This window comes from Chiloscyllium plagiosum, unplaced genomic scaffold (genome assembly GCF_037043375.1).
Source record: "Chiloscyllium plagiosum isolate Xiang-an unplaced genomic scaffold, Cpla_swu_hap1 HiC_scaffold_29, whole genome shotgun sequence".
Classification (NCBI taxonomy): domain Eukaryota; kingdom Metazoa; phylum Chordata; class Chondrichthyes; order Orectolobiformes; family Hemiscylliidae; genus Chiloscyllium; species Chiloscyllium plagiosum.
In genome coordinates this window covers 34,337,573-34,360,865 of record NW_028270167.1, presented here as the reverse complement: position 1 = coordinate 34,360,865, position 23,293 = coordinate 34,337,573, and the positions used below count along the sequence as shown (strand labels likewise).

Below are 23,293 nucleotides of genomic sequence, written 5' to 3'. Positions count from 1 at the left end.
TATGAGTCCAGAGATGGGTGAGCCCATGGGTTGATTTGTTCATACATTTGGTTGTTGAATGTGAAGTGTGTTGTGAGGCACAGGTTCAGTAGTTTGAGTATGCTGTCTTTGTTGATAGGTTCAACGTCCTGTTGTCTGTTCTGTATGTCCAGCAGGTTGGCTATTGTTTCTCTGGCTAGGGTTTTGTCGATAGAGGTGAACAGTGCCGTTACATCGAATGACACCATAGTTTCTTCCTTGTCTATGTGTATATTTCTGATGATGTCCAAGAATTCCTGTGTTGACTGTATAGAGTGTCTGGATCCGCTGATCAGGTGTTTCAGTTTCTGCTGTAGTTCTTTAGCCAGTTTGTGTGATGGTGTCCCTGGTAGTGATACTATGGGTCTGAGTGGGATGTCTGGTTTGTGCACTTTAGGTAGTCACTGTGGACCATGTGTAGGCCACCCTGGTCAGGGTGGTATAGTTCCTTCCCTAAAGGCCATGAGTGCGTCAGATGAGATTTTAATGAAATTAAGGTTTCATGGTCTTTGTTGGGATTTGAACCCAGAACCTCAGAGCATTAGCCTATGTCTTGTGGATACACCATCAGAGAGAAGGTGGAGTTGTGGATAATCTAAGCAGTCAGGATCTCAGTCAATGGCAGAGCAGAGCTGATGGGCTGAATGGTCCACTACTGCTCCTATATTGCATGGAGTTTGATCAATTAAAGTCCTCTGGCTACCAGTAAAATGAAGAAGTCCTAACTCTTAGGGGCGGCACAGTGGCTCAGTGGTTAGCACTGCTGCCTCACAGCACCAGGGACCCAGGTCCAATCCGGCCTTGGGCAACTGTCTGTGTAGAGTTTGCACATTCTACCTGTGTCTGCGTGGGTTTTCTGCTGGTGCTCTGGTTTCCTCCCATAGTCCAAAGATGGGCAGGTCAGATGAATTGGCCAGGCTAAATTGTCCATAGTGTCAGGGGTGAATGTAGGGTAGGGGAAAGGGTCTGGGTGGGTTACTCTTCAGAGGGTGGGTGTGGACTTGTTGGGCTGAAGGGCCTGTCCCCATACTGTAGGGAATCTAATTTAATCTCTACTGACTTGGCACTTTTGCTTTACAGGAGATCCACTGTATTGCTGATCCATAGGTTGCCTTTCTAATTAATGGTAGGGTCCAGGATGGTGTTGTAGAATAGAGATACCAAGAGGTTTGCGTACATACAAAGATTTCCTGAAGAAGGGCTTATGCCCGAAACGTCAATTCTCCTGCTTCTCGGATGCTGCCTGGCCTGCTGTTTTTTTCCAGCACCACATTTTTCAACTACATACAAAGATTGTGTCACATATAGACAGGGTGGTTAAGAAAGCATTTGGCATTCTTGCCTTCATTGCTCAGAGCTCTGAATATAGGAATTGGGACATTATGTTGAAGTTGTATAGGACATTGGCCAGACCTGTTTTGGAGTACCGTGTGCAGTTCTGGTTGCCCTGTTAGAAGAAATATATTAATAAATTGGAGAGGGCTCAGAAAAGATTTACCAAGATGTTGCCAGGAATGGAGGTTTTGAGTTATAAAAATATGCTTGATAAATTTTTCACTAGAGTGTAGGAGATTGAGGGGTGACCTAATAGAGGTTTATAAGATCATGAGGGGCTTGGCTAGGGTGAATAGCAAGGGTTTTTCCCCCTTGGGTGGGTGAGTTCAAAACTCAGAGGCTCATTTTTAAAATGAAAGGAGAATGTTTTAAAAAAGGACATGAGGGACAACCTTTTTACAGAAATTGGTTTAGTTTGGGAATATGGTCAGTGCGGACTAGTTGGACTATAGGGTCTGTTTCTATGCTGTATGACATGGTCTTTGCAAGAGCCATCAGAGACATGTTACATGGGCCGAATTTTATGAGAAATCAGCTAAGCATCAATTTTGGCGTGTTTGGAGAGTTGCTTACCATGAGTCCTAGTGAGATTTCTCAAGCTATTCATGAGACAGGTTCAGTTAACTATGTACCACATCTCTACAGCACCGCTGTCATCCCATTGTCTCTCTTGCCAAATGTAGAGTACTTGCCTGTCAGGATCTCTCTGGATTTTTGGCACTGGTGCCATCCTTAAAGTCAAGCATACACCCGGCTGAATGCTGGCAGTGAGGAAGTGCCCTTCACTATGCAAGTGGGGGAAGGGAACTGAAAATGAATATTTCTCAGGGAGAGAGGTTACACTTAATTGCAAGTACAGAAGTTCACTCATAAATGTATTGCTACTTAAGAACCCAGTTCCACGGACTACCTGAACCTCATTCCACCTCAGAACCCTGGCTAAGAGTGTGCCACTTTACCCCAAATGCCCAGTGTAGTCCTACAGCTTAGTCATGCCAACCATTGTGCAGCACTGTTGAAGCCAGTGTGGTTGTGTGCGTTGATAAGCCTCCTCCTCTTCTGCAGTAAACCTTGTCGTCCAATGCACTATTATCTCTTCCATCATAATTATTGTCCCCTCTGTATTCCATCATGCTGCTTCTAATCCTCAGAACTGCCTTCCCCAACTTCTCTAAGGCAATATTGACTCTAAAAAGCCCTTTGACTTGCACTGAGCTGTGGCACACCCTCCTGACTGAGTCGAATGGTCATCCCTGACTTTTGAGTGACTGAACCCCTGACTGGTCTTTCTGTCACTTCCTAACTGACTTAGCATGACTCCCTGGATTGGTTGCACTGGATCTATAGGATTGCTTGTCGTCCTCCCAGACCTTAACCAGCCTAAATGACTGATTGTCTGTGTCCGAGCCCCTGCACTGATAAGTGGGTGCTATCCTTAAGTTTCTCTGCCAAGACCCCCTGATTGAAGGCCATTTATCTTGGTCTGAGTGAAGACTACAGCTTGTAGAGAAGTGGCTGCGTGCAGTGCATCTGATGAGTAAGTTGCTGTCACAGAGTGCAGGATGTGAGACTGATGTATCATGGGGCTCTCCAGTAGCAGTATCCACCTTCTAATCCAAATGATCACTGCCGACGACCATAATAAGCTGTTGACTTTGCATCTGTGCTGAACTACACGGCAAGACCAAAGAACTGTGAGCCTTTAAGCCCTGGGTAAAAAGGGCAAAAAGACATGGCAAGGAGAGGTGCCATGAGTATTGAAATATGCACAAAATGAGTGGGTGGCAAGGAAGCATGTGAGAAGCCCTGGTCAAACCATGAGTTGGTGCTTGCAAAGTGTCATTACCGTATTGCAATGATAGCTGGAGGTGTGTTCCAAAGTGCAGCACCGTACTGTCAGCGGATGGGAGAGATGCCATGAAGGTATTGAGAGATTAATACGTGCCCAATGCCACCTTCTGTGGATGGGGGTGTGTGAGCTGTTGCCAGTCATGGTGCAGGGCCTGAGATATTCGTGATTGCTGTCCGATTGAGGTCCACAGTGGTAGGCGGTGATTGAGGCCCACAGTGGTAGGCGGTGATTGGGGCCCACAGTGATAGGCAGTGATTGAGGCCCACAGTGGTAGGCGGTGATTGGGGCCCACAGTGGTAGGCGGTGATTGGGGCCCACAGTGATAGGCAGTGATTGAGGCCCACAGTGGTAGGCGGTGATTGGGGCCCACAGTGGTAGGCAGTGATTGAGGCCCACAGTGGTAGGCGGTGATTGGGGCCCACAGTGGTAGGCAGTGATTGAGGCCTACAGTGGTAGGCGGTGATTGGGGCCCACAGTGGTAGGCGGTGATTGAGGCCCACAGTGGTAGGCGGTGATTGGGGCCCACAGTGGAAGGCAGTGATTGGGGCCCACAGTGGTAGGCAGTGATTGAGGCCCACAGTGGTAGTCGGTGAGCTGGAGTCATCAGATACTCACTCCGACTTTCACATCAGGGAATTGTTGCTGCCTTGTTTCTATCTGGAAGGTGGGAGAAGAAAAAACTTCTTGTGAATGAGGGGAGATTATGGAGGAAAACACCATGCAAAGAGACCTCTTGTGACTCATCAGTGAAAATGTGTTTGGAAAATTACATTCGTTCTCAGGAGGTCAAGACTTTTGCCAATCAACTCGACGCTGCCTGTGTCATTCAAGGGCTAGGATAATTGCTATCATTGGGCCAAATGGCCTCAGAGTGTGCCATTAGCTTAAATCTAATGTACTGATATAACTAACACTTGCAATGATAGTTGTATATCTCCTGCCCTGCAGCAAAACAAAGAGAGAGTTCCATTGTTGTAATATTTCATGATATCCTAAAGCTTATCACAATTGACTTAAACACTTCTGATGCATGGTCACACTGATAATACTGTAAATACAGCAGTCAATTCACACAGCATGGGGTTCCAGAAACAGCAATGTGCTAATGACAAGACAATCTGTTTCAGTGAAGCTGGCTGTGTGGTAACTGTTGACCAAGGAGAAAACCCCTGTGTTTTTCTACTGAAACAGTATTATTGTATCTTTATGTCCAGTGTTTCAGTTTAAACTCTCATCTGAAAGATGGTGCTCTCTCGTAGTGTAGCTGTCCCTCAGTACTGAATGGGAATGTCAAGCTGGATCCAACTATCTGGAATGGAATCTCGACATTCTGTCTCTGAGGTGGGAGTGTAACCAACTTAGCCACAAGTAACTCTTTTTTGAGGACTCTTGGTCATAATTCTCAGTTGGCAAAATCACTTCCAGCACCAACAATGAACCAATGAGTGATTATGGAGATGTGAGAGTGACAGCAGCAATCCCCCAACTGTATAAATAGTAGGTTATTCCCCATGTAGAATATCAGGTAAGTCCCAACCTAACTTTGCGCTGGTAAATAATCTTGGCTGGGAACTATTACAAAGGTCAGTGGTTTTAAGTAAGAATGAGGAGAAGTAGAGGCCATTTTCTGACTACAATGAAAACAGAAAGTGATAGCAATGTTTAGCAGATTTGGCAGTATTGTGGAGCGAGAAATGGAGTTAATATTTCAGGTAATTTGTCAGAAGGAATGAAAATTCTTCAAAATTAAACTTATTAACTGTAATAAGCAATGCTCAGACCTCTGTAAGATGTCTTATGAAAAAGGTTTTAGACTATGACTTGAGGTTGTTGACTTAAACACTGCGGGTGCCTAGTTATTTCTTAAAGGAACTGTGAATAGTGGCTGATTTCATTCCTGTAAGTGGACGATAGAACTGAAAACTAGTAAAAAGAATATAACTGAAAACTGTCTGGAGACAACACGGGGGTGTAAAGGTGCAATGATTCCCTTTTTATTCTGGGCAGGAGGACAAGATTCTATTGGTAAGTGACACGCCAATCCTCCCCAGGAAAATAACTCACCAGATTGCTCAGGAACTGTCAACCAATCAGTGGCCAGCAGTGTCTGGGTCCATGTCAAATAAAAGCAAAATATTAAAAATGGTGGAAATCTGAACCAAGCACAGAGAGAGCTGGAGAAACTCAGCATGTCTGCCAGCATCTGTGGACAGAGAAACTGAGTTCACATTTTGAGTCTGGTATAACTCACCTGCAGAATTGGGTCCTATAAGTCTGTCCATCAATATTTATTCCTTAATGAATCCAGGGATGGGAAGGCATATTTTCTCTTCTTCTCATGGTCTTGGGGAAAGAGGTGTCTGTGGAGTTGGAGGCACAGACCAGAAATGGTTTTCAGAGGCCACACTCCTGCCTAATATTTATGTTTTGCACTGTCCCCAAATTGGGGAAACTGGAGATTCCCCCCTCAATTCCTCAGGCATGCCATCCCTGGCTAGGAAACTAACTACCTTCCATGGCTGCCAGGAAGCAGGCATTTGGGAAGGAGGGTTAGTGAAAACTTTTCAATGTTTGTTAGTTAACCACTAAAGGGAATTAATGCAAGTGAGTCAAGAACTTGACCTGTGCACCTACCAGCATTTGCAAAAGGTGTAATAAATGGTAAAGGTGATGTCAGATGGACCGTGAAACTAGCCATCAAATGCAAGTGCAGTGTTCTAGACTATGTTTTCCTGATCCTTTTAAAGATTTATTTTTTGTCTTGTTAAAGGTTAAGCTTGGGTTAATGTTTCGCAAGCAATGAGCTTTCATTTAGTCTGAACCAGGAGGGGAACTACAATAAAGCCAGAAGATTCTATTTTAAAATCTCTTAAGTTCCTACAAACATCTGAAATGCAGTTTTTTAAAATGATCCCAACAAATTTTAGTGGTAGTGAGTTTTGACAAGATTTGTAGCTCAGGTCGAGGTTCTGGATATGGGTTTGCTTGCTGAGCTGGAAGGTTTGTCTTCAGACGTTTCGTCACCATACTAGGTAACATCATCAGTGGGCCTCCGGATGAAGCACTGGTGGCATGGCCCGCTTCATGTTTATGTGTTTAGGTTTCCTTGGGTTGGTGATTTCCTTTCCTGTGGTGATGTCATTTCCTGATTTGAGGTCATTTTTTGTTCTTTTTCTCGGGTGTGGGGGGGGGGGGGGTGGGGGGCGCTAAATGGGATCCAAGTAAATGTATTTGTTGATAGAGTTCCGGTTGGAATGCCATGCTGCTAGGAATTCTCATGTGTGTATCTATTTGGCTTGTTCTAGGATGGATGTGTTGTCCCAGTCGAAGTGGTGTCCTTCCTCATCTGCATGTAAAGATACTAGTGAGAGTGGGTCATGTCTTTTTGTGGCTAGTTGATGTTCATGTTTCCTGGTGGCTAGTTTTCTGCCTGTTTGGCCAATGTGGTGTTTGTTATATTTCTTGTACGGTATTTTGTAAATGACATTAGTTTTTGACATCCGGAGGCTCACTAATAATGTTACCTAGTATGGTGACAAAACGTCTGAAAACGAACCTTCCAGCTCAGCGAGCAAACCTACATGCAAGGTTTTAGTGGTTTTCTTGAAGCTGTAACTAATAGGATTCTAGTGATTTATTTGGATTCCCAAAAGGAATTGATAAAACTTCACACAAAAGGCTAATACATAATTTAATGACTCGTGGGAGAGGGGGCAATACACTCGCTTGGGTGGAGGATTGTTTAGTGGACTATAAGCAGAGACAAAGGGAGCATTTACAAGTTGGCCAGCTATAAGTAGCAGAGTGTCAGATGTTCAGTGCTGGGGTCACATATTTACAGTTTTTATCAATAACTTAGTTAAAGGACAGAGAAAAGTGCATCCATATTTACCAACTATACAAAGAATGGTGAAGTACACAAAGTTTAAATAATCACACTTTCGACAAAAATATTCATGGATATAACTAGTGTATGTATTTGTTCAGATATCATTACTTGGTGTAAAGAAATACATTTCTGAGGCTCAGCCTCCATCAATGAATGATGACTTCTGAACATACAAAAAGAAATTTCTAATTAAAAGAATAGAATTTTTTTGAATAAATAGAACTTTGCTGAGGGACAGAAAAATAGATATGTTTTAACAAAATCCCTTTATCATCTGTATCTTTTTTCCTCAGAAACTTAATAAGAAAAAATCACATTAAAAAGGGTGTTAATTTTGCTCAGTGCAAATATGGAGTGAGAAATCACACAGTACCAGCTTATAGTCCAACAGGTTTATTTGGAAGTGCTCCTTTTGGAGTGCTGCTCCTTTGTCAAGTAGCTAATGGGGCACAGAATTTGGAGTAGGAATATTCCTGTATTCCTGATGAAGGGCTTTTGCCTGAATCGTTGATTTTCCTGCTCCTCGGATGCTGCCTGAACTGCTGTGCTTTTCCAGCACCACTCTACTCCAGAATCTGGTTTCTAGCATCTGCAGTCAATGTTTTTACCACAGAATGTATAGCAGCTTGACCTGCCCCCACTTACCTACTTGACAAAAGGAGTCTCATTACAAAAGCTTGTACTTCCAAATAAACCTGTTGGCCTGTAATCTGGTACTGTGTGTTGTTTAACTTTGTCCACTCCAGTCCAACACGGCACAGAATGCATAGTGTTTCACATTTGGTGAGCAGTTAATCTGAATATTCTCCAGTCTCTCCAGTGGAGTGCTCATGCAGGAGGCATTCACTTGGGTGTGTCATGCAACTATGGGGCAGACTTGAAGAAATCCAAATAAAAGTAGAAATATGCATTGTAGTGTGCTTTATTTATAAAGCAAAATCCAATTTTTTAAATATCTTTGAAACTATTTTAGTAGTGGAAATGGAACATGAGAAAGTTTTAAGGACAGGCACAGGGGTATTGCCTGTTGCCCGCATTAAGTGCCAATTAAATGCCACACCCCACTTTAGCAGCAAAAATGACCCAAAAGGTAGAATAGAACAATCCAATTGTGACACCTTCCACAGCTGGAAAGCTACACTCAGTGCAAATGAATGTTCTATTGGATGAAAAGCTGTGTTTCTAAATCTTTTGTTCATTTTTATTAAATACATTGGGCTCCCTGTGGAGCTGTGCTTACAAGGAGAATGTGTTGGACAGTCAGGGCAGAAGCAATGCTCAATTCATGCTTTCATGGGATGTAGTTGGCATGGCTGGCATTTACTTCACAAATGCGAGAAGGATGTTCCCAATGACTGGGGAATCCACAATCTCGGTGGGCCATTTGGGACTGAGATCAGGAGCAGTGTTTTCACCCAGACTTTGGCGAGCCTGCACAATTCACAGTCACAGAAAGCAGTTGAGGCCAAAACATTGAATGTTTTCAAAGGGTTAAATATTGTGCTTTGGGTTAAAGGGTAGGAGGAAACGGGAACTGGGGAATGAGTTGGATGATCAACCATGATCATATTGAATGATGGAGTAGGCTCAAAGCGCCGAATAGCCTCCTCTGATTCTTGATGTTTGTCAGGCCATTTCAGTGAGCAGTGTTGAGAGTCTGGTGCTGGAAAAGCACAGCAGGTCAGGCAGCATCCGAGGAGCAGGAGTCATAGAGATATACAGCATGGAAACAGACCCATCGGTCCAACCCGTCCATGCCGATCAGATATCCCAACCCAATCTAGTCCCACCTGCCAGCACCCGGCCCATATCCCTCCAAACCCTTCCTATTCATATACCCATCCAAATGCCTCTCAAATGTTGCAATTGTACCAGCCTCCACCACTTCCTCTGGCAGCTCATTCCATACATGTACCACCCTCTGCATGAAAAAGTTGCCCCTTAGGCCTCTTTTATATCTTTCCCATCTCGCACTAAACCTATGCCCTCTAGTTCTGGACTCCCCGTTCCCAGGGAAAAGACTTTGTCTATTTATCCTATCCATGCCCCTCATAGTTTTGTAAACCTCTATAAGGTCACCCCTCAGCCTCTCTCATTTCAGAGAGCAGTTAAGAGCCACCCACATTGTTGTGACTCCGCAGACAGATGAAGTTCAAACCAGGCAGTTTCTTTCCAAGGGGCATTAGTGAACCAGATGGGTTTCCACAACAATTGATCATAGTCTTCCAGTCACCATTGCTAAGCCTAGGCTTCAGTTTCAGATTTTATCACAGGCAGTCCCCTGAGTCTGCAAGTCACTTGCACATAAGTCAAAACATGTGCAGGACATGATAACATAGCTGTTAGTAAGTGCAGGAAAAGTTTGTATGTCGGATCTTTAAAATTACACCCCTATTTGGGATGGTGGGCTTAAGTACCAACATTCGGAAAATGGACGTACATAAATTGGGGACCTCCTTGTTTGAATTTAACTCCCGATAGCTACACTGACGATGCCATTTGCCCGAGCTTCTATCATTCCAGTGACATTACCCCTAAATCACTGCCTCCATCCTAACCACCCTCACCACCAAAGCACAAAACTGCAGACTGGCCTGGTGGCAGAACTTCTTTCCTTACTCCTACAGGAGTCAGCTCCAAGGCTTGGTCAGGGAGGAGATTTTGGGGGAGCTGATGATATTAGTCTAATAACTGTGGGCTTATTGTGCTGGGGTTACGAGAAAGGGAGAGGTCACTGTGTTTGATTATGGCACAGGGCCGCTGGGCTCAGGTAGAAGTCCTGACCAACACCACCACCAGGACCTGTGATTTCCATTCAAACCCAGTCAGCACCATCAGGAGGGCAGAAGCATAGATTACATAAGCAGAAGCAGGCCATTCAGCCCTTTGAGCCTATTGTGCCATTTAATATGATCATTTCTGATCAGGTAACTCTTTTGTTTTCTCCCCATACCCTTTGATCCCTTTAGTTCTAAGAACTATAACTACAACTTTCTTGACAGTATTCAATGTTTTGGTCTCAATAGTTTCCTGAGGCAGAGAATTCCACATATTCATCACTCTCTGGGTAAAGAAATTCCTCCTTACCTCTGTTGTAAAAAGGCCCATCTCTTATTCTTAAAATGTGGCCCCTGTTTCTGGACTGCTCACTCATCCTTCCTGCATCAACCTTTCTAATCCTTTAGGATTTTATCAGTGTTTATTTCTCAACTGGATGGCAGTGAAGAAATAGAGAAAACTGCCAATGTCAAAGGAGAAATGATACAGATGATTGGGATTTGAATCAATGCAGCTTATACAGATGCTTTTTCTGGTGCTGACACTATCAAGTTATAAAGAAATTATTTTAGAGTATAAATATCCAAAAAATCACATGTATGACTAAAGAAGTCATCTTAACAAAAAGTATTCCAGAAATTACTGGAAAGTATGTAAACGTTTTTACATAAAGTCGGCTTCATGTTCTATCTCATGGATGGATGTGGATCATTCCTGAAAGACAGATGAATAAAAATTATTTGGCATCCACGTTAAACATTGGATAACGTGGTCAGGAAATTTCTTGGAGCTGCTCCTCGTCCACCACTACAACTTGATCAGACATTCTCTGCAAAACTAATTGACTCATTTAATATGTTTGTTTAAAAATTGGTTAACTTACTTACCCTAGCTGATATCCAGTACTGTTCAGTGACCACTCCATGCTTGCTTGGTTACATAACATCCTACACTGCAGCAATGCCAACAATTTACCCTCACTCTTACTCTGTATTCCCTCAATGGTCCTGTGTCTCTCTATCTCAAAGGTGATTAGACATGGCCTTAGTATTGATACTGGTGAATGAATAAACTTTATTAAAGAAACACGGTCCAGATCGCTGTGCTCTTCCAATTCTGGCCAATAGAGGAAACCCAAATGCCTTTCTTCCCCATTTGGTCGCCATCAAGGACTTAAGTTGACACTGCCTCCTAAAATTCCTCCGTTGCGATACCTCCCTTTATATCTCGGCTTTTGATCACGTCCTCATGACTCCTCCTTTAGCCAAGTGTCAGGTTTGGTTTGATTCAACAGTTGTTGAGGGTTCATTAAAATCATTCTTACAACTGTTGCTGTTAAAAATGTTTCTACCATAATTACGTTAGGATGACCATACAGGCCAACCTTAATGGAATTTTTTGAAGAGGTGACTAAAACAGTTGACATAATCACCTTTTAGCAAGCTCAACAGACCTTCAATTATTTACAAATGATAGATAGGCTGTTACTTTCAGAGGAAATCCAGAACAGAGGGTGAGTGTGAAGGTGAGTCCTCTGCTGATCACAGACATAAAATCCTAAACTTCCAAGAGCTAAATTTTGAGGAAATTTATGCAAATTAGTTTTCAAGTTCTTTGAATGAGAAACATCATATGGTGATTTTTGTTTTTTATTTATTCATGGGGTGTGGGTGTTACTGGTTAAGTATGCTTTTAATTTCCGTCCCCAAGTACCTTGTTTAGTTATTTCAGTGTCAACCGCATTGCTGTGTGATCTGGAGTCACATGTAGGTCTGATCGACTAAGGATGGCAGATTTCCTTCTCTAAAGACCAACCAGATGGACTTTCATAACAATTGACAGCGGTTACCATCAGGCTGGTTCTTAATGTTATTGATCATCTACCATGGTCAGGTTGGAGCCCATTTTGTTGGGCACTGAGCCTGTGGGTCTGGAATGCTAGTCTAGTGACACTACCACAACACCGCCACCTCCCCAGAAGTTTTCAGAGTACTAACCAGAGCAGGTAGGCTAGATAGAGAGAGTCAATTTCCACTGGCTGGAGAGACTATCACTGGGGACAAAGTCAAAAGTTTAGACCCTGACTGTTTAGGAGTGAATTCAAGGAGAACACAAACAGCAGCAGAAATTTGGAACACTCTTCCACAATGACAGTTGATAATTGACAAATTGCAAATGTTAGATCTTTGGTTGTTAGATTTTTGTTACCAAAGATATTTTATGAAAAAGAGCAAAAACTCATGGAGTTAGGCCATGGATCTTACTTTATGGCAGAGTAGGATAATTGGCCTACTCTTGTTCTTATGCTCCTATGAGCATTTCTAAGAAATTTCCAAGGCCTTGATTTTTAAAGACATGTCTCTGATATTTAGTAACTCACCAAACCCGACGTCTGCGTTCGTTCAAGTAATTCAAAGATCTAGGAAAAAAAACATCAGGTGGTAAAAATACATGAACAATAAAAACAAGTACCTGGGTTATCATAAACCTAAATGATGATTAACCACTAACTAAAGGACAAAAGTTCATGTTGATTATATACTTGACGATGGCTTCAAGCGCCATGGATTGGAACAGTTTACATTTTGTTAAACACAAGGTAAAGGATAGGATTTCCTATTTTGCATTTGCATCAAATGTCAGGGGATCACCCTCTCTACATATGACTTAGAATTTCACATCTCCCATAAGTTATGAGGACAGGATAGAACAGCGCGGGGTAAATAATGTAATGATGATAACTGATGAGGTGACTCTTACATCAGCAGAGCTCGGCAACAGATTAGGAGAATTCGAGCGAGACATAGCAGAGTGAACATATAGAGGAGACTTGAGGAACACTGTATTAGAGAACCATATTCAGTTTATCACAGCGTAAACGAAGAGTCTATATTACTACAGAGAATGAGAAATTCTTACTCTAATTAAAGACAATATAGAGATGCAAGGGAATCAAGGGCAGCATGGTGGCTCAGTGGGTGGGCAGCACAGTGACTCAATGGTTAGCACTGCTGCCTCACAGTGCCAGCTTTGATTCCAACCTCGGGCAACTGTCTGTGTGTAGTGTGCTCATTCTCCCCGTGTCTGTGTGGGTTTCCTCTGGGTGCTCTGATTTCATCTCACAATCCAAAGGTATGCAGGTTAGGTGAATTGGCCATGCTAAATTCCCATTGTGTTCAGGGATGTGTGGGTTGGATGCATTATTCAGGGCTAAATATGGGGTAGGGGAATGAGTCTGAGTGGGCTACTCTTCAGAGGGTCGGTGTGGACTTGTTGGGCTGAAGTGCCTGTTTCCACACTGTAGGGATCCTATTCTCATAGGAGAAGTCTAGCTCAAGAATGCAAGCCCTATGTAACAATTATCAAAGAGAGGGTAGAGGGGTTTGGAAGGGTTGATAGGATGGTTAATCCAACATTGCTGGAACTTTATAGCTTTTCCATTGAAATCATAGGAGGGTACAGTAGGGAGGCAATGTAAAGTGATACAATATTTACACTATAACACAAAAAATTCCCACATCACAGGAAGGAGAACTGAAAGGGAGTAATAGTTGGAAGTGCCCCGCGGGAGTCAGGCACTCAAGGAACCCTGGCTGCAGGTATGGATTCTGATGGCCTTGTGCTGAAAACAGATAGAGCTGTGTGAAACCAACTCACACTCCAAACATTATGAGCCTTATTGTCCACAGAGTCATAGAGATGTACAGCACGGAAACAGACCCTGAGGTCCAATCCGTCCATGCCGACCAGATATCCCAACCCAATCTAGTCCCACCTGTCAGCACCCGGCCTATATCCCTCCAAACCCCCTCCTCCAACTTTTTCTAGTCCATTTTGTTTCATGTAACAAAGACAGTAATGTCTTGCAGAAGTCTGGTTCTATGGCCACTGATAGGTTTCTCATGGCTCATGCTCATCCTTTTTGAAGTTGTCAGCTGAGGCACTTTCAGGGCCCTCTCTAGATACTTGACCAATAAATTCAGGTGGACGTAACAAAGCATTACTGAGGGAGCGCTGTTCTGGCAGGGCGGTGGTCCATAATGGGAACTCGACGTTAGTGGTAGAGTGGGAAAATAATGGGAGGGAGGAGTCACATAATCTGTGTGGCTACAATCCAGACAGGCTCCTTGGATGATGCCTCCGGCAGTCCTCACTTTCTCCCACATCCCTTAACCACTTACACAAAGTAACATGTTAGTTATGAATAACCCAAGTTACTGAAGAAGTTATACTCACCAGGGATTTGCAAGATGACTATCCCCACCCAGGTACACACTTGGAGTCATAGAGTCATACAGCACAGAAACAGACACTTCAGTCCAACTCGTCCATGCTGACCAGATATCCTAAACTAATCTAGTTCCATTTAGAGTCAGAATTTTTTTAGAATTCTTAAGAAGATTTGTAGCTCAGGCTGTGGATGATGTTGTAGATTCAGTCTCCCAGCAGGTGTGTCTTTCTGCAAATATTTTATGTTCTGGCTAGGTGACATCATCAGTGCATCTTTGATAAGTTGTTGATGGAGAGAATGAGGACTGCAGATGCTGGAGAGTCAGAGTCGAAAAGTGAGGCGCTGCAGGTCAGGCAGCATCCGAGGAGCAGGAGAGTCGACATTTTGGGAATGAATACTTCATAAGGAATGTGATGGAGGTAAGAAGCTGAGAAATAAATAGGAGGGTGGGGGGTGAGGGTGGGGAAGGTAGCTGGGAAGGCGATAGGTAGATGCAGGTGGGGGTGATAGTGATAGGTCGAAGGGGAGAATGGAGCAGAGAGGTGGGAAGGAAGATGGACAGGTAGGACAGGTCAAAAGGGCAGTTGGAGGGTTGGATCTGAGATGAGGTGGGGGGAGGGGAGATTTAGAAACTGGTGAAGTCAATGTTGATGCCGTGTGTTTGAAGGGTCCCAAGGCGGAAGATGAGGCGTTCTTCCTCCAGTCGTCGGGTGACTTGGATTTGGCGGTGGAAGAGGCCCAGGACTTGCATGTTCTTGGCAGAGTGGGAGGAGTTGAAGTGGTCAGTCACAGGTTGGTGGAGTTGTTTGGTGCAAGTGTCCCAAAGATGTTCCCTGAAATATTCCATGAGTTGACATCTTGTCTCCTCAATGTGGAGGAGTGTTGGTGCTCTGTCCCACCTGGTATTTATTTATATGTCTCTGTTTGTTGGTACCTCTGGTTTTGTATCTGAGTGGTTTGTTTATGGGGTCCAGTTCAATATCTTTATTGACTGAGTTCTTGTTTAAGCAATTCTCTGGTTTGTCTCTGTTTTGCCTGTGCTAGAACACTTACATTGTCCCAGTTGAAATTGTGCCCTTTGTTGTCTGTGGTTGGAAATAAGAGAGGCAGGGCTGTCTGGCTGTGGCGACCTGATGTTTGTGCATCTATATGGCCAGTTTTCTTCCTGTTTGTCCTATGTAATGTTTTTCACAATCTTTGCAGGATATCTTGTCGATAACATTCATCCTGTTGGATGTGATGTTGGGTCTTTAACCTTTGTGAGGAACTTGTGGAAGGTGTTTCCTGATTTGTGGGCCATGAACATTCCCAGGGGTCTGAGTAGTGGTGTAGTCATATTTGTACAGCACAGAAACAGACCCTTTGGTCCCACTCGTCCATGCCGACCAGGCATGCCAATCTGACCTAGTCCCGTCTGCCAGCATTTGGCCCACATCCCTCTAAACCCCTCCTATTCATATACCCGTCCAGAAAATGCTGGTGAAACATCGCAGGTCTCACAGCATTTGAAGCAGATCTGAAGAACACTCATATCAGACTTGAAATATTAACCCTTTTTCGTCCTCTACAGATGTTGCCAGACTTGCTGAGATTTTCCAGGATTCTCTACCTTTATTGCAGATTTCCAGCATCTGCAATATTTTGCTTGTATATGCCTTAAACACAAGGTCAGACTTGTGAGCACACATTTCAGCCCAACTTTTGCAGAACAAGAATGCAACAGTGAACACAATTCTGCTGGACTGCAGTGTTAAAGAGAATTTGAGACAGAGAATCATAGAGTCATACAGCATGGAAACAGACCTTTGGATCCAACTAGTCCATGCCAAACATAATCCCAAGTGAAACTATTCCCTCTTGCCTGCATTTGGCCCATATCCCTCCAAACCTTTCCTATTCATGTACTTATCCAAATGTCTTTTAACATTACAACTGTACCCACATCCAACACTTCCTCTGGAAGTTCATTCCACACATGAACCACTCTCTGTGTAGAAAAATTGCCCTTCATGTCTTTTTTAAATGTCTCTCCTCTCACCTTAAAAATATGCCCCCTCATCTTGAAATTCCCATTCCCACTCTATCAAAAGCCTCATGGTTTTATAAATCTCTGTAAGGTCACTCCTCAATTTCCTACATTCCAGTGAAAAATGTCCCAGCCTATCTAGCCTTTATTTATAATTTAAACCTTCCATATCTGGTAACATTTTGATAAATCTCTTCTGAAACCTCTCTAGCTTAATAACATTCTTCCTATGACGTGTTAATGAATATAAGAAAGGTTTCTGACCGTTTGGCTGACTCAAACAAATGCTTCTGATAAATGAATACGGTTTTCCCCTGCCATCCGAAAGTAGAGTGTTCCCGTGAAACCTTTTGTAAGCTGAAACGGAGTACAGCTAAGAAGCATTAATTTACATGGGAAACATTTTGCCTTGACTCGTAAAAACAAAAATCCTTTTCGGATTTCTTTCGGTGAGCGAAAACAGGTATTAATGTAGGTCTTTGGCAAAAATGAAGCAGCATAAAGTGAACTTTCAAAAAATGAGGGATACCTGCACCAAAAATGGAAACCTCCATTGAGAATTGGAATGTTGGCTTCTCTCCACGTAGCCCCCCCCCCCCCCCCCCACTCCCGGCAGGCCCTGAAGATTCTACACATTGGGACAGCTCCCGGATATATTTCTATTAGAAAATAGCGATAGGCTGGAAGCATGAGCTGCAATTTCTCAGAGAAGGGCAGCCAATTGAGAAGGTAAAGCCACTAATTAGGGAAAATTTACTCAATGCACTGGGGTTTTTGCATCAGTGGAGCAGGCCAACCTCATAAAGAGCCTGCCTGCTCAATGGGGCAGGGCCAGGGTTCCAGCAGAGCCAGAGACCCCAGGCCTTATAGTAGGGCTCCTGCAGGAAAGGCCAAACCCAGGGCCCACTTGATGCCCTTGGAAGGGTGTCCCTGTTCTTTTGAGGGGTTCTTAAGCTTCCCTTCTGATCATTTTCATTTTCATTACCTGCCTTATTCGAAGGCAATTCAAAAGGAGGCTGCCTCCAGGAAGGTTGTGTTCAGGGGTACACTTATCAGCAAGAACAGGCTTGGGAAGTTCTCACCCTGAGAGTGCCAGTCTGCTCTGTCAGGTGGACATCAACAATTCCACAGCACAGTTTTGAAGAAAGGTGAAACATAAACAGAAGTTGTTGGAAAAACTCAGCAGGTCTGGCAGCATCGTTTTTCCATTTGGGAACTCTGCAGCTTTCTGGACTCAAGATTGAGTTCAGCAATAATAGGGCTTTAACAATTTCTCCCACGTCCTTACCCCAACCTTTTCACACCAGGTCTTTCATCAGATGGGCTACTGCCACATACAACCCATTGTCAGCTATGAATCATCCCCATTAGCAACTATCCATTTCCCCAGGCCAACCATTACCTCCTCCTTTGTCTGTCCAACTGTTTCTCTCTCACTTTGGGCTCCATTGTTTACTCCTCCCCTCTCCCCCCACCCTATATTCTGACTATATACTATCCTTCTCCTAGCTCCAATCAGTTCTGAAGAAGGGTCACTGGACCTGAAACGTTAACTCTGCTTTCCCGCCATAGACTTTGTCAGATCTGCTGAGCTTTTCGAAAAATTTCTGTTTTTGATTCTGATTTCTGGCATCTGCAGTTCTTTCAGATTTTTTTCTAAGGAAAGCTGTCCTGACCAATGTTTATCCCTCAACTTGCATCAGTAAAGCAGATGGCTATTGTCATATTGCTTTTGGGGAGATTCTGCTGTGTGCAAAGTGGGTCAGTTAGCTCCATCAGCTAGATCACAAGGATCATTATAGTCCAGCAGAAGGCTATTTGGCCCATTGTGCCATCATTCTGTTCCCTAGTGCCAATCTCCTGCCTTTTGATCTGCACACTAATGCCCTCTTGACTATCTCAATTGAACCTGCCTCTACTGCATGGCCAGGCAGTGCATTCCATTCTCTAAACACTCGCTAGATGAAAAAGCTTTTTCTCATATCACTTTGTTTGCTTGTCACTTTAAATCTATGCTACTCTCGTTCTTTTAACTTTTATCACAAGAATAGTTTCTCCTGATCCAGTCAATCCAGCATGCTCGTGATTTTGAAAACCTCCATAAAATTTCCTCTCAGCCTTCCAAGGAGAACTGTCTTAACTTCTTCAATCTATCCTCATCACTGATGTTTCTCATTCCTGGATCCATATTTGTGAATCACTTTTGCACTCTCTCCAATATATTCACATCTTTCCTACACTGTGATGCCACAAATACTTCAGCTGAGATCTAACAGGTTTCTTGTACACTTGACTAGGTGACTAGAATACGGTACAGAATGGACCAGGTTCAATCCCTGTGTGTCAGTACACAGAGCATGTAATTGCATTTCTCCAAATATCCATGCGTGACAAAGAAGCTTTCCAAATTTCTCAGTAGTGAGATTCAGAGTGCAGCCCAGCTTGTAGCTCTCCTTCCACAGCACTGATTGCAGGTTTGCAACTCTTACATAGAGTCATAGTCATAGAGTCAGAGTTGTACAGCATGAAAACAGACCCTTCGGTCTAACTTGTCTATGCTGACCAGCTATCCTAAATTAATGTAGTCCCATTTGCCAGCATTTAGCCCCTATCCCTCTCAACCCTCCTATTCCTATATCCATCCAGATATAGAATCATAGAGATGTACAGCACGGAAACAGACCTTTCGGTCCAACTCGTCCTTGCCGACCAGATATTCTAACCTAATTTAATCCCACATGCCAGCACCTGGCCCATATCCCTCCAGAACCTTCCTATTCATGTACCCATCCAGATACCTTTTAAATGTTGCAATTGTACCAGCCTCCACCACTTTCTTTGGCAGCCCATTCCACACACGTACCACCCTCTGCATGAAAATGTTGTCCCTTAAGACACTTTTATATTTTTCCCCTCTCACCATAAAACTATGCCCTCAACTTCTGGACACCCTCATCCCAGGGAAAATATCTTGTCTATTTTGGAGGATTTGAGCTATAGGGACAGGTTGAATAGGCTGGGGCTGTTTTCCCTGGAGTATCAGAGGCTGAGGGGTGACCTTATAGAGGTTTATAAAATCATGAGGGGCATGGATAGGGAAAATATCTTGTCTATTTTCCCTATCCATGCCCCTCATGATTTTATAAACCTCTATAAGGTCACCCCTCAGCCTCTGATACTCCAGGGAAAACAGCCCCAGCCTATTCAACCTGTCCCTATAGCTCAAATCCTCCAACCCTGGCAACATCCTTGTAAATCTTTTTTGAATCCCTTCAAGTTTCACAACTTCCTTCTGATAGGAAGGAGACCAGAATTGCACGCAATATTCCAAAAGTGGCCTAACCAATGTCCTGTACAGCCACAACATGATCTTCAAACCCCTATGCTCAATCCTCTGACCAATAAAAGAAAGCATACCAAATGCCTTCTTCACTATCCTATCAACCTGCGACTCCACTTTCAAGGAGCTATGAACCTGCACTCCAAGGTCTCATGGTCAGATTTTTAAAATTACTTCAGTAGATATTTCATTTCCAATGAGTGGAAAAATGCCAATTCCGTCTCATATCACCTTTAATTTCCACGTCAGCAGGAATTTAAACTCACCCAGCAATTCAAAATTATACACTGGGGATTTTCTTAACTGTTTTCATGGTAGCTAGTTCTTTTATAGCTCTAAAAATCTACACATTTTTATAGCTGACCACTTTGATACCAGGTTTGACATGATGTATATTTAATGGTTGCTGCAGATTTCCAAAGGATTATTAATCCAGAGCTACAGGTTAGTGAACTGGGAATTTAGGGTTGAATCTCACTCTGGCAAAGGGGAATTTGAATTATTGTAGGGCCTGGCTTTAGTGGTGTAGTGGTAGTGTCCCTGCCTCTGAATCAGGGGGCTCAGATTCAAGTCCCACCAGCTCTAGAGGTGTCTAATAACATCTGAACAGGTGGATTATAAAATATCACGAAAATACACTGAGTGCAGAAATAGAGGTCACATGATCACAGAGAGCCAGCCAATGTACCAGAGGTACCAATTGCATTCCTCCAATCACAAAGTAAATTTCAGGAACTATAGGAATTAATTTGTTCAGAGTTTGTTAATGGTGGATGATGAATTTGTCTTTTTTCCTCTTGGTACGCCAAACATAATAAGCAGTTTTTCTTCCACTGAAATATAGAACACTTTGGGGATCTTCAGAAGCCTTGTGGTGAATGAGTAACTCTTAAAGCAACATAGAATTGTAATAACAAATTTTTAGATAAGATTAGATTCCCTACAGTGTGGAAATGTTGAGCCTTATGCCTGGGAGGAGAAGTATTCAGAAATATCTAAATGCAATGGAGTGCTTTGTGGTCCTGCAAATTGTGAAATATCTAATTTCCATTTTTTTAAGATTAGATTACTTACAGTGTGGAAACAGGCCCTTCAGCCCAACAAGTCCACACCGACCTGCCACCCACCCAGACCCATTCCCCTACACCTAACACTATGGGCAATTTAGCATGGCCAATTCACCTAACCTGCACATTTTTGGACTCTGGGAGGAAATCGGAACACCTGGAGGAAACCCACGCAGATACGGGGAGGATGTGCAAACTCCACACAGACAGTTGCCTGAGGCAGGAATTGAGTCCGGGTCTCTGGCGCTGTAAGGCAGCGGTGCTAACCACTGTGCCACCGTGCCGCCCCCATTGTGAGCTGTGAACTCAATAATAAAGAACCACATAACTAGGCTGGAGAGGTGTGGCATGAATTGACTGCATATTCATGGATCATTAACAAGTTTGCTAAAGATTTGCTCCTATGGTTATTACAGTTGAGGTTGGTGCATTTAATGATTAAGGTAACAAAACCTAACAAGAATTCAATCCTGACATGTCCATCCCTCTGTGGTGCTGTGGTAATGTCCCTATCCCTGGTCTGGGTTCAAGTCCCACCTGCTCCACAGGTGTGCAATTACATCTCTGAACAGGTCAACTAGAAAAATAGGTATAACTCTTTCCCCAAGAGCAATGCTATTTGAATCATCTTGCCAGTCAGCTATTGAGGTCCTTATCTCTGGAATTCTCTCTGAACCTCTCTGGGAAGGTAATGGTCTAGTGCTATTATTGTCAATCCAGAGACGCAGGTAATATTCTGGGACCCTGGATTTGAATCCTGCCATGGCAGATGGTGGAATGTGAATTCAGAGTTTAATGATGTTTTTTTTTAGATTACTTACAGTGTGGAAACAGGCCCTTCGGCCCAACAAGTCCACACCGACCCGCCGAAGCACAACCCATCCTACATTTATCCCTTCACCTAACACTATGGGAAATGTAGCACGGCCAATTCACCTAACCTGCACATTTTTATTTTGGACTGTGGGAGGAAACCGGAGCACTGGAGCAAACCCACGCAGACACAGGGAGAATATGCAAACTCCACACAGTCAGTCGTCTGAGGCGGGAGTTGAACCCGGGTCTCTGGTGCTGTGAGGCAGCAGTGCTAACCACAATTGTCAGGAAAAATCCATTTGGTTCACTAATGTCCTTTAGGGAAGGAAACTGCCATTCTCAGGTGGTCTGGCCTACATATGACTCCAGATCCACAGCAATCTGGTTGACTCATAATGCTGTCTGGCCAATTAGGAATGCTCTTGTAACTAGCAATACCCTCATCCAGTGAATGAATAACTAAAGAAAAAAATATTGCTCTACTTTGCTTTACTTCTTTAATTCATCTCTTTAAAAATATTTTGGACCATCTACTTTGATATACTTTTATCTGAGGTGATTTCATATCTTCATCTCCAATAATAGTCTCTGCCTCAAAGATCACTTGTGGCTTTTCATCCAAACTCTGATAAATATTTGTGTGAAAGAAGTTTATTTAACTTGCCCCTTTCAGTATTCATTGTTGAGTCATTGGACAAGTACTTTATTTATGCTTTTTTTTTGCGATGTAATGGTGCTGATGTAAACATAGAGTGTGACAAATCATAGATTGTTTTCTCTGGATCCACTGAACTGAGCTGGAGTTGGCGACCAGTCAGAAAGAGGAAACCATCCAGAGGGATAAACATTAAAAGAACATGATAGTAAGAAGTTACAAATCTGACTTGTTTAACACGAACTGTTTGCTCCAGTATGACTAATTCTTCAAACTGGGAGTCAAAATGGGAAAAAGTGGAACACCACTCTGAAATTGTGCTTCAGGCTGCAGAAGTAAAATGCAATCTAAAAGATGTAAAGCAATTAAATCAAAAATGAGAATGTGAGTAAAACATTAGATCAAGACACGTTAGGACATGAAGCCTGACTAAACATTCCTTATAAAAGCACAGAGAGCATCTGTGAATAAACGCAATTAATCTTAGGTATAAAAATCAATTTAGAGGGTATGACATAATGGTGTCATATCATGACTGGGAGCTGGTCAGGACTGCTTACCAGAACATAATAAATACAGGCAAACTTGGAATTGGTAGAGTTGATGATTTGAGGGATAATAAGAGAAGTGATATCTATACAGTGGAGACTTTATGGGTGGAACTTCTAAATATAGAAGTAGCTACTTAGTAGTACAGAACTTGAATATTGCCAAAAGGAAGGACATGCTACCACAGTTCTTCAGGCCAAATGCAAAAATGCCAAATTTTAAATGATCACAACATTTCACACTACAGGAGGAAAGAGTACTGATTAATTGGCAAGTTGAAGCGTTGCTTGGAAGAAAGCTATGGGAGGCTATAAACTCCCCAAACTGCTGATAATTCTAAAATGCTGCAAGGTTTGAACATATTTCTTTTCTTGGTAAAATATTAGATTAGTTTAGATTCCCTATAGTATGGAAACAGACCCTTCAGCCCAACAAGTCCACACCGACCCTCCGAAGAGTAACCCACCTAGACCCATTCCCATACTCTATATTTACTCCTGACTAATGCACTAATACTTTGGGCAATTTAGCCTGGCCAATTCACCTGACCTGCACATCTTTGGAAATGTGTTGTATGATTGAAAGAATGAATGTAACCTCAAGCAAGCATAAATCAATTATGACTCATGATTTTGAATCATACCAATTATTATTAATTGGTTGTTAGTGTAGCTAATAGTACACTTTGGCCTGGAGTAACAAATTCTATCATAAACATAAGACAAGATGATATAAGT

General features: G+C 43.0%; 1 protein-coding gene across 3 annotated transcripts in view; it reads right to left on the bottom strand.

The window, feature by feature from the left end:
• Window positions 1–6,863: 6,863 nt before the first annotated feature.
• LOC148142282 (uncharacterized) overlaps window positions 6,864–23,293 on the bottom strand; it is a 145,856-nt gene continuing 129,426 nt past the window's right edge. For 2 of the 3 annotated variants that reach the window (XM_087976479.1, XM_087976482.1), the window contains 2 exons: window positions 12,253–12,291; window positions 6,865–10,586 (listed from right to left, as the gene is read on the bottom strand). In XM_087976479.1, coding sequence (XP_087832605.1) covers window positions 10,559–10,586; window positions 12,253–12,291 — 67 coding nt within the window. In that variant the 3' untranslated portion in view covers window positions 6,865–10,558. Of the gene's footprint in view, window positions 10,587–12,252; window positions 12,292–23,293 lie in introns of all 3 variants that reach the window. The other variant, XM_087976480.1, reaches the window with a different exon arrangement.